The sequence below is a fragment of the Grampus griseus genome (genome assembly GCF_964374135.1).
Source record: "Grampus griseus genome assembly, chromosome: 8".
Lineage (NCBI taxonomy): Eukaryota > Metazoa > Chordata > Mammalia > Artiodactyla > Delphinidae > Grampus > Grampus griseus.
The window spans coordinates 83,925,618-83,937,709 of NC_139002.1; the positions used below are offsets into that span (position 1 = coordinate 83,925,618).

General features: G+C 35.8%; 1 protein-coding gene across 2 annotated transcripts in view; it reads left to right on the forward strand.

The window, feature by feature from the left end:
- DNAJC24 (DnaJ heat shock protein family (Hsp40) member C24) overlaps positions 1-12,092 on the forward strand; it is a 62,686-nt gene that overhangs the window by 49,038 nt on the left and 1,556 nt on the right. The window contains exon 4 of one of the 2 annotated variants that reach the window (XM_082659870.1): positions 8,763-8,828. In XM_082659870.1, coding sequence (XP_082515996.1) covers positions 8,763-8,828 — 66 coding nt within the window. Of the gene's footprint in view, positions 1-8,759; positions 8,829-12,092 lie in introns of both variants that reach the window. The other variant, XM_082659869.1, reaches the window with a different exon arrangement.

Consider the following 12,092-nt stretch of genomic DNA (forward strand, 5'->3'; position numbering starts at 1 on the left):
ATAGTTCATTATAGAACTTTCTTTTCATGGTGTGTGCTTTAAATATGTTTGTTTCCTGCCCTGCATTAACGTATAGTATAAAATAAGTTTGCGTTCTGTATACTTGGAAAGGCGGCAGGAGATGTTTTATTGGCGGATGTTGAACACTTTCTCATATTTCACAGCTCAAAGTTGGTGCTCTTTTGTAAGGAAAGCCTCATAATATTACCTACAACCATTTATTTCTGTAGAAGATCGTTTAAAGGAGCCCTTGAAATCCATATTTTTTGCTTCACAAAAGAATTATCAAAAGCAATAGCCTAGGATAGGTGACCTAAAGTAAAGTACCTGTGTTTTTTCTCCCTCATTTACACTTCTGTATTCTTGGTTGACATTTTAGGGCAGTGTTGGCCAGGCTCATTAGAAAAGCAAACCTAATAAAAGAGTAGTAATATTCAGTTTCTAGATATTATGCATTTTGAAAGCAATGTTAACTAGTGAATTTAATCAGTAAGTTCCAGTTGGACATATTTACCTTATTGTTTGTAAGGGTGCTTCCAGACTGCTTCCCATGTTCCCTTGAAAGGCATGTAGTTTTTCAAGGTTAGGCTTTGCACTTCAGACAACCAGATGAACACTTTGGAAATTCTTTTTAGGATTTATAAAATGTTCATATGAATAATATCTATTGAATAGATTTTTGTGCCTTTATAATTCTTGTGGGGAGTTTTCTCATACATTAAGTGCATTTAAAAACATGTCAGAAGTATATCATGAAAAGAATAGGAATCGTGATTCAATAGCTTTGTAGTGTGAGTCATACAGATCTCTGATGTCTAGGTGGCTGTATGGAGTGACACAGCTTATGAGTTAGGTTACTTCACTGTGATCTGAAGAGGAACAGACCTTCAAATGAAGTCAGTCAAATTAAATTATGTTGTAAAAACATAAGTGGATTGTGTCTGGAGTCCTTGCAGGTATATTGTCTTATATTAAGATGTACCTTGTTTCTCTGTTAGTGAATTATTTTGGTGATGTGGCGCCTTCATGCTACACAATTGGCCAAGTGCTTGGATACCCAAGACAGCTGGGCTCTGAAGAGGATTGAGCCAAACGTTGTAAAGTTAGTGTCTTTACTTAAAGCTAATCAGCTATACTCTCCTTACCTAGATACAAAAGGTCGTTTCAGTTGTTGTATTATACAGTTCACTCCATCCCTTTATTAGGATAAATATTTGAGAATGGGAGATAAATAAGTAAATCTTGGACCAGATGAGGAACGTACCTTAAAACCCCACCAACATTTATGTGTCAGAGAACTGAATCAACATGTAATTTCTTAAATTTAAAATAAAAGTACTTGCTGAAAAGCAAGTTAACACTAAAGACTGATTAACTCCATAAAAAGCGAATTAATACTTTTAAATGTAGATAATATGAATTTGGGTTATCTGTTTCAAATAATGACTTAAGGCCAGTGGATGTTTGTGTAAATTATGTGCTAAAACTGACCCTTATAAAATACTTGTATTAGTCAGATTAGGGTTTCCATTTATGGTCATATCCGTTTTTCCATTTGATTTTAGGAATTTGAAAATTGGCTATAAAAATGTGCTTCAGGTAAAACTTGAAGATAAGCATCAGGGGGCATGTTTTTTTGGTGACTGTTTCTGGGAAAAGTAAGTATGTGAAATGATGCAGAAAATCCATCTAGACAGTTAGGGACTTGCATTTCTTCAGAGAGGGAAGATAATATAGATAAAACTTTCTGTGAGGGTCCTCTTGCTTCATCTTCTTTGTCATAAGAAGGTGACTGCTTGCATTATTTGTTACTTTTACTTGAATACAAATGACTGCTTTTGCAATGACAATGTATTTTAAGATCATTTCTCAATGATTTTGAATAAAAATTTGGCTAGTTTCAAATAATGCTATAGAAACCTACGGGCAAGATTATAGTTATAATCCTGTAATACTTGGACATAATTGGAAGTTTTGATTTAATAACAGAGAAAATGTAGGATTTTAGGAAGTTTGTGTCTCCATCTTTATCCTGTTGCCCAATTTCTACTCGGGTACTTGACCCGACTGAAATCAATGGGTTCAAAACCAAGACTGGGTCCACCTTTCTCATTGCTTGTTTTTAACCCTCAGACTTGAAATCTTTCTTTCATATTACACTCTGATTACTTCTGGTTTGCTTAATATATAGCCAATGAACTAAAAATGAGTGTTGGCATTTCTTCTTCAATGTGTTTTTTTTTTCCCTCTAAGTGATCTTTTTATTCTCACAGCTACCACAATAGACCATACCCAGATTATAACATAGACTCAGGTTACTTCCACAGCTGCTAATTGGCCTTCTCCCATAGTCATTTACATTTTGATTGGTCTAGCTTTCTTTATTCTTACTCTTGTTTAAGAACTTATATAACTACCCACTCCCTAACACAACATTTACCCATTCACATGGAATTTAAATGCGACAGAAGCTCTTAAGTTTGTCCCTAATTACTTCTTCCAGCCTTATCACCAATCACAAACCTAATGTGAATCTTCTCCCCATTCATTTAGGGGTTCCCAAACACATCTGCTTATACTGTTTGTTGTTACTCAGAATACCCTTGCGTTCTGATTCTTCACAGCTTATTCTTTGTTCAAGTTCCAACTCTGGTCCTCCTAGCTCCACCCCCAACAAAAGAAAGCCTCCCCTGACTTTCTAATCTACTGTCATTACGTCTAACCTCTGAATTTAATCCATAAATTATTTTGATTTTTTTCCCCATCTTTCAGTTCTGTTTGATACTTTGGAAGGACTAAATAATAATATGGACTATGGCTTTGATAATAATAGATCAATTTTAATGGGACTGACAATAGTAAAGTACATCAAACTTCTTAACCCTGTTACAAATCCAGACAAGGTGAAAGTTGCTGCCGTCCTACACTGTGGTACTCGAGGCTCCCCCCACTCCCCAACCATGCAATAATTGAGTCATTTTCCTGTGGTCTGTTATAGACAGGTCAACACAAACATTATGAGTTAATAACAACAGTTAAAATAGCTGCCATTTGTTGAGCACTAGAACTATGGCAATTGTCTTTTAATCATTGTTTAACAACCTTGTAAGGAAGATTTTAATATCTGTTTTCCAGAGAAGGAGTCTGAGGCCCAGAGGGTTTAAGTAATTTGACTAAGGGCACATAGCTAGTAATTGATAAGAGGGGAAACTCAAAGCCGTTCTCTGACTCTTAATCACTGTGCTAGGCTGCCAAGTTTTGAAGAGGTGTGTACAACCTACTATTTTAGTTCCAGATAGTCAGGAATGAGGCATATTTGAGGGTCAGAGTGAGAGGCCAGGCTTACTTCTGCTACTGTGTTCTGCCTTTCTGCAGTGAAACATGAAATTCAATTTCCGGGTTTCATTTGGTACCTTTCATGAGCACTGGGTTTCTGTTCAGCTTATGAAAGAACCGTAGTTCTTCAAGTCCATAATTAAGCTCCAAGTTTGTAGTTTTTCTGCAGTATGGAAAGCCTTGCAGTTGTGACTCTTTAATTTCATCTGGGAAAGAATTATAGAGCTTTATGATTTAATGAATAGGTTTCAAGCTAAATGTTGCCTGATTCTGAATCTCTTATCAAGGTAGAGACTGTTCTAAGAACAGAGACTATTAAGGACAAGGAACTGATTTCCTTCAAGTTATTTCCTATATGAAAGACTTAATTATGTATACTGAAATGATTTTTAAGAAGGAGGTGATTGTTTAAAATTAAATTACATGGTTTTAAAGCAGCAAGATATAATTTAGACCTAAAGGAAAATACTGCGATTGCTTTTAACACACATAGATGACTTCTGTAAGTTTGAAATGAATTTTGTTTCAAATGGCATAAAAATAAATACAATGCACTAACTGCTAAATGAGAGCGTTCTGGGGACTTGATCACTTGAGTAACACAACATTGCCACTCTTGAATAGTAGGGACAGAGTTGCAGATAGACTAGATCTTTTGGCCAGTAGTGGGTTGAATGAGACTTTTAGATATCCATAAAGAATAAAGTTTAATTCCTCTTCTTGGTAGCTTTTTGTTGCTGTTATTTATTTATTTTTACTTATTTATTTGAATTGTAGCTACAGTTAGAAAAGGTTTCCTGGGATTAGGAAGTGTAATTATATAGGCAGCAAACAAAGAGCTGTTTTAGAAATTTTACTGTCATTAGGAGGAAGTTTTAAAAGACTGGAATTCCATTGTCTGGTAAGAAGTAAGGAATATTTATTGATTCCCAAATGGAGCTGAAAAAAACCTTTCCTCTTTTAGAAAGTTGTGAATGACCCAGCGAGAGCTCTAGTAAGCTTTACTGAACCAAGCTGCTAATAGTTATTTAATGTTATTCTTCAGTGTGAAAGAATCTCCGTAGATTTTCCTTTTAATCTCTTTGAATTGCAGGCTCATAAACCTCTCTGATGAGTCCTGCCAGTGTTTTCTTAGATCCCACTGTTGAGACAATGGAGCCACAGAATTCTTTCACTTCTTGTTGTCAGACAAATCCAATAGAACACAAGGTCAGAAGGGCCTATACTTCTAAAGGTTGAAAGATTCTTTTTCAAGTAACCACATAAATTATTTGATTTTATCATTATATTGGTTGGGAATCTCTCTTTAACGATAGTGCATTGCTTTCTACATGTAAGTAAATCTGGAAGTTTTTCTTGTCTCCATATTTGCTTAAGCTTGTGAGCACAGTACAGGTTGTGCACAGACCTTAACGTTCCTAGATATCTTAGAAAAAGCTGAACCCATTCACTTCAAAAGAATTAGGAATCATGTAGTGACATTGGACTCAAAATGGAGTTTACCAAATGCCAGGCAGTGCTCTTCTTTCCAAAGGGCAGTTTTTAGGTTTTTTAAAAAGTTACTACCATTCTGTAGCTAAGATTCCAGATTTAAATCTTGGATCTGTTTATTTAATTAAATCACTTTCTAAGTCAGTTTCTGTTTTCTCATGATTTTTGGTAGTATCATATTAAGGAGGACTTTAAGATAGGGTTTACATTTTCAGATGCCTATTACAGTATTATAATGAGCAAAAATATTTATAATATGTAAAACTCAAAAGAAAACGAACTTATGTCTTTTACAGATGCAGTGCCTGATTAGTAGATAATAATCAAAGCTAATTACAGGCTTCCTGTGCGTTACTTTAAGGGCTAGGGAGGAATTAAGTTTTCTAATTATATCTACAGTGGTGGACAAGCAGAGATCATTGTTTAAAAAGAAAAAAAAGAAACATTAGTTTGTGCTCCTTCCTTGTAATGGTAGTGGGGGGCGGGGAGTTGCTGTTGCCCCATTCGCTGGACACCTGCCTCTCAACAAAAGATGGTGGTCTCCTCCCTGCCCCCCGCCCCCGCGCATTTAGATTCACCTTTTCCTTGTGAGTACCCTCTCCGCTCATCATACAGTTCTCCAGGGATCCAATTTCCCCCTGACTTAATCACCCTCAGCCTTTTGCAGAAGTTGTTAGATTATGGTCCTTTCAAAGGATACACACTTTCTTACGGAGGTCTTTACTTCGTTCCCCTAACTTTTCTTTCCTTATTTATGTTTAAAAATATAGCCATTAGAGTTTCAACACTATACCTAAACCTTTTTATTGAAATATAGCATACATACAGAGGAATGCACCAATCCTAAGTGTACAGCCTGACGGATTTTCACAGTAAACACACCCATCTAACTAACCAGCACCCCAGCAGGCCCCTGTAACTTTTTTCAGTCACTACTCACTCTCCCACGCCCAACATCGCAGGATAGTTTTGCCTGTTACACTTCACATAATGGGGATATCATACAGTACGCAGGTGTCCTCCGCTTTTCAAAAATTTGCTTTACTCCACTTCGCTTTCATGAAAGACCTACATTAGTACCTGCTTTCACTTAATGGAAAGAAATCCTAAGTGGATGTTCGCCTTTATGAAAAGAGGTGAAAAGTGAAAACAGTGTTCAGCATTTGCTTTGCGGAGAGTCCCAAGCGGCCAGAGCGGCACTGCCAACCTCTCTCCCTGGGAACTACATTCAGCATCAAGCCACCATAGCTTTGAACTGTGTCTGTGAGCATCTGTGCTTTATCTTGAATTATTTTGTGCATCCGTTAGCAAGATATGTCTTGAGGTAATTTCTTCTTTGCTTTACCTATTTTGCCTTACAAAAGGTTTCATAGGAAAGCTCTACTTTCAGATAGCAGGGGAAGCCTGTGTTCACTCTTGTGTCAGATACTGACTTTTTTTTTTTTATCCGGTACGCGGCCCTCTCACCACTGTGGCCTCTCCCGTTGCGGAGCACGGGCTCCGGACGCGCAGGCTCAGCGGCCATGGCTCACGGGCCCAGCCGCTCCGCGGCACGTGGGATCCTCCCGGACCGGCATGAACCCGTGTCCCCTGCATCGGCAGGCGGACTCTCAACCACTGCGCCACCAGGGAAGCCCAGATACTGACTTTTAAAACCAGAATCCCCACAAAACTTGGACTGTGTGCATATAGTATTGAATAATCAGGTCAATATGTAGATGTTTAGATAGGCACAGAACAGGAGAAATTTTAATATACTCCTTTTAACTCTGACCTTGGGTAAAGTACTAACCATTTTTATGTTCTGTTTTCTTTCCCTTTTACCATGAGATATGGTCTAAACTGATCTTTCAGCTAAGAAGTAGTTAGCTACAATAAAGTTCCTGTACAGAAAGAGGAAAAAAATAATAAAAATGTAAAAGCCACTTTTTGGAGTAGGTGGAATAATAGAAAGGGTTCCACATGAAATAGTAACTAGGGAGAATAACAATAGCTTCCTAGTAGAGAAGCAGAACAATACAAACCTGACTTGCTTGGCAGTTATATTTGCCAGTTATTTCTCATTAATTATTTTAAAATAAACATGGCATAATGGATACTTATGAATGGGTTGTCTTTTTTAACAATTAATGTATTACAGGTGTCCAAGATAGGTTAGATTAAGGTTTATTCATCTTGTCATTACCTCTGCCTTGTCTGATTTGCTCTGATTTCAAAATTACTTAAGATATCTGTAAGATACCCTGGAATGTATTTCCCCCAACCAAGCTCTATTAAGTGCCAATTACCCCCATTCTTCAATTCTAAAACAGTGTTTCATTTCTGCATTCAAGCAGATTATCTTGGTCCTTCTGAGTAAGAAATTGAAACGTGATAAAAGTCCATGAGACTTTTAGATAGAATTTTTTTTTAATTTGGAATACTGAATAACCTATAACCAAGTAAACTTTATATAGAATGTGGAAATTAAATTGTTTTGTTCAGAAACTACCTCGCGTACTGATACACTTTGCATAGGCTATTCAGTGGACACACAGAGATGGAAGAACCACCCCTGACCACTTCGCAGAAGTCTTTATCTTTGGGTTTTAGAACAGTTTAATAGACTTAGTACCCAGTAAATATGAAGTGATATAATATTTGACATACCTTAATAGAAAAGCATGGTGAGTTCAAAATATTGTATAATCTTTTCATCTATTTTAAAATTGTGTAACTCACCAATAAATTTTGAACAGGCAGTTATTAAATATAATTAAATCGCAGGCATTCACACAACGGAACAAAGGGAAGCATTCTCAGCAAGTGAACAAGAGACTAGTGAGACAGCTAAAGAAAATTTCATTGGGGTGGGGGGTGGATTTTAGTAGTTTCTTTTAAGCGTTGACTTCTAGAAGAACAATACAAGCATACAGGAAGTACAGCGTGCCTTTAAAAACAAAGACAAGTGATTCTCATATATAGTTGCTTTCTTTGTCCTACAGTACACTTGCTTTAAGTAAGAGTGCATGCTTATACTACCTAGACCATATTCCTACTAAATTTAGGTGGCATTCCTGGTTTCTTTGGACCTTCCCTCCGTAGGGAAAACTTTGGCCCAGGAAACAGCAGTGGAACATCAACACAGAAAGGTTGTGTTGCGTGGCTATTAAAATATTTTAAAATAATTATCCTTTAAGTTACCTATTACTCTGTTGTGAGGAATTAAAAATCAGATGACTAAAAGCCCCCTTAAATTTGGTTAGAGCCTTATTCTTTAAGGCACTTTTAGCCTGATCTCAGTTGATTGGAAGAACACCCCTGTATTAGTTTGCTCCGTCTGCCATAACAAAATGCCATAGACTGGGTGGTTTAAACAACAGAAATTTATTTCTCACAGTGCTGGAGGCTGAAAAATCCAAGGTTGAGGGGCAAGTTGATGAGGATCCTGGTCAGGTCTCTTTCTGGCTTGCAAAGGACCACTTTCTTGCTGTGTCTTCATATGATACTTTCCTCCGTGCATGTGAGTGGGGAGAGACCTCTCTCTTCGTCCTCTTGTAAGGCCATCAATTCTATCAGATTAGGACCCCACTCTTATGACCTCATTTAACCTTAATTACCTTCTAAAAGGCTTATTTCCAAATACAGTATGTTGGGAGTTAGGGCTTCAACATAAGAATTTGGGAGGTGGGACATAATTCAGTCCAGAGTGACCCTTCTAAAGTAGATAATTTGATATACATAAGGTTAAAAAGCTAGTAAAATATTATAACTGAGGTTCAAATATAGTTATTTTTTACCTGACTCCACACTGTCTTTCTTAGTCACAAATATAGTAAGCTAAGTTTTTATATAATTAGAATTGTAGTGACCAGGCTGGACTTGCCTTCTTAGCATTCTTCATGGTTATGATTTAAGTATCAAAATTAAGTGTCTCATTCTGTATTTTACAGAAGATGATCTAAGAAATATGGGACCAGTAGATGCTCGAGTATATCTTGAAGAAATGTCTTGGAATGAAGGTTGGAATTATTTTTTTCTCTTGGTTACAATCAGGAAAAATATTAGGGACCTCCTATAAGAAAAAAGCCATAGGATGTTCGGAAATAACAGCTTGGCTTTCTATATATATGTGGGTGTTTTTGTTTGGAATCTTCTTGTTTCATTCTAAACTTCAATTATTGATGTCCACTTATGTGACTCATTCCCAGTTATTTTCCTATCCTAATTAGATGTTAGGTACTTAAGATTTCATATGGTTTTCTTTTTTAAACTACTTTGATTTTTTGTTTACTCTCCATCTGTATAACAGGGAATATAGTCAAAGGAGATAATTTTTTCCATCCTATGTTGACACTTAAGATGAATTCCTATTAGAATATATGTTTATTTTTGTTTCTTTATATGGAATGATAAATTGTCAGAGCAAGGATTTTAATGTTATACATGTTATACTCTTCTACTTGGAGCTTGATGTTTAACCTCCTTTTTTGATTGTGTCTTAAGTGGAAAAGAAAAATCTGTCACTCCCTTTTACCTACCATGAAGTCATATCTTTTTCCCCTTTCCTATTAATAGAATTTAAAAACTTAAATCTAACTTAATTTTCCATTCTTCAGATTAGTTCTGTGAATTGCTCTGGTTAGGTTTTATTAAGTTCCTTTTTTTAAAAATGGAAGCCATGAATACCACAATTCCATGTTTCTCTGGGCAAATGAAGAAGTCTTACTGTTTTCTAGAATTTTATATACTCTTAGTCCTATAACTGTGTTATTCAGCCTGGGGTACAGATTCCCTGGGTGTTTATAAAAATTTATTAGTAAGTGTAGATAAGTAGAAGATAAACAGCCTGTCCTTTCCGAAACCAAGTTTACTGGAATATTTTTTAATGGCAAATTCTTAGCTTAGTGCTCTTAGGAAGTTGGGTCACAAAGCTATATTGACTTAGAAGGGGAATCATGTTTTTGCCTATGAGCCACTCTGCTCCTAAACTGCCAAATGAAATCCTGGAGTAGAAATTCTTATTTGCAGTGAATGATTGGAAAACTTGAGATTTTGTGTAACTGGGGCTCCCGGGGTTCATGATAGTTTCATCAGAGTAAACAGGAAGAGCTACTGCTGTGAAAATAGAATACACTAGTGACACTGATTTCACTGCTACTTTGTGAAGGGGATAGATTAGAACATGTTTATCAGGGAGACTTGCCCAGCTAAATAATATTTTTTGAAAATACAGTATTGCCAGCTTATCAACCAGTATATGTGCGTGTGTGTCCATCTCTTATTGGACAAATTAGTTCTTCTTGTTGTAGTTGATATGACTAATATGTTTTGTTACTAATAATTCCTGATAATATTAAAACAGTGAAAACTGGTTTTTGTAATTTTTACTTCTTTAGTAAAATTTTAAAAATATAATCAATTTAAGATTTTATTTTAAATTAAGACTGTGGATTAGTGTGGTTCAAGCATCTGTTCAGTCAGCAAATATATGGGCTTTTTGATAACAAGTGAAAATGCCAAGACATTGAAAGACATATACAACATGAAATCAAGAATTATCATAAATGTTATTGTCCTTGGTGCTCCCTAAAGTAAACTTGACAGTGAAGACGATAAAGAAGCATCCCAGCTACAGCCAATGAATCAGTTATAAGCAGCTACAGTTCATCTTAAAAGTACAGGATGTTCTTAGATACTTATTTAAATTAAGGGTTTTTTATCACAGCAAAGATAGAAATAGTCCTTATCCTTATGAGAGAAAATAGTGAGTAACAGCTACATGAAGCTATTATTTTTGCAGGAATGTTTAAAAACTGGTCATGTGAGTTTTGCAGTTGAATTTGCAATTTGGAATTGTTCCGTGCGATTGCAAAGAGCAGCCTTGGCAGATGAAAGTACATAAAAAGTGTGATCAACTGGACTAGCAAAAGCATTTGATGATTCCTTCATGGGCGCTTTCAGAATAACCTTGGAAGGTGAAGATCCAGAATAGGGGAAAAGTGGATGAAATCCTACATGAAAAACATAGCCAAATTATCAGCTTCTGGGTCCAGGAACAGTAGGAAATGATGCATTTTACTATGCTTAAAAGGCATACCTGAAGAACTATTGAGAGACTGAAGTTAGCCATTCCCCTTACAGTTAGTCTCTTATACAGCTTGGTTGTTTTGTCTTCATTCAGTGTATTTAAAATTATGATTTCTGTGAAGATATCACTTTAAGTGATAGTAGAATAATTTAAGAAGAAATTTAAAAATATGTGAGTTTTAGTGAGCATTAACATTTGGACTCATCTATGACAAAACTCCACAGTAGCCCATGGTGGCCTCTGCATCATCTACCAAGCACATGTCACCTCAAATTGTTTCTCAGTGTTCACTGAGGTGGTGAAAAAACAAGAGGGAGATTTAGCTCCAGAAAACCAATGGTTAGAATATGTATTTTTAGACAATTTAATAATAAAATAGTTCACTTTGAAAGCATGCTCTATTACACATATATGTTGGCTCAGATAGGGAAGATGTTAGTGTTTTAAAATTCAAGATTAAGTTATTTTTCTTTATAGAGAAAAAAGACATTGTGGTGAAAAATGAAAAGCAGGATTGTGAATTAATGTTTTCCTTACTGATAAAATAAACATGTAAAGCTGGCTTATTTAATTGCTTGTTTTTCCAAGACCAAAGTTGATTAGAGAACAAATCCAAGGCAGTTGAATATTTTTTCTTTTTCTTTTCTTTTTCTTCTTTTCATGGCATATGATGAGATCTAAGTGTTAAAAAATGAAGTTTGAGAATTGAATGAAGATATTTAAGAAATTATATCTTTAGAGATTTAGTTCATTTATCTCTATTTTTTTTTATGACAGTAGTAAAATAATGAGATCAGTAATTACTTTTCTTTGACAGTCACTCCTCAGTGACAGTAAAATGGAATAACCAGTGGATCAGAGATTCTTTCTGCTAAAAGACAAAGTATTTTAACTTCCTAGGAAGAGGAAACTTATAAAATTTCCCCCATTCGTAGGCAGAACGTTGCACCATATTGCCTCCTTTGGGCATCTCACTTCAGTGATTGTCCTTTTGGTTCCTAAATCATTTGTAAACACCAAACAAACAGGTACACACACATAGCCCCCACAGAAAGGACACCATAGTATATGTCTATACATTTAAGGCAGGATTCTTGAAATAGTGTGATACCAGAACAGACAGGATTCAAATGCTGAACCTGATAAACAGTCAAGTCAGCGGTTTTCTCTGAAAGGATATACTACTGGCAAAGGC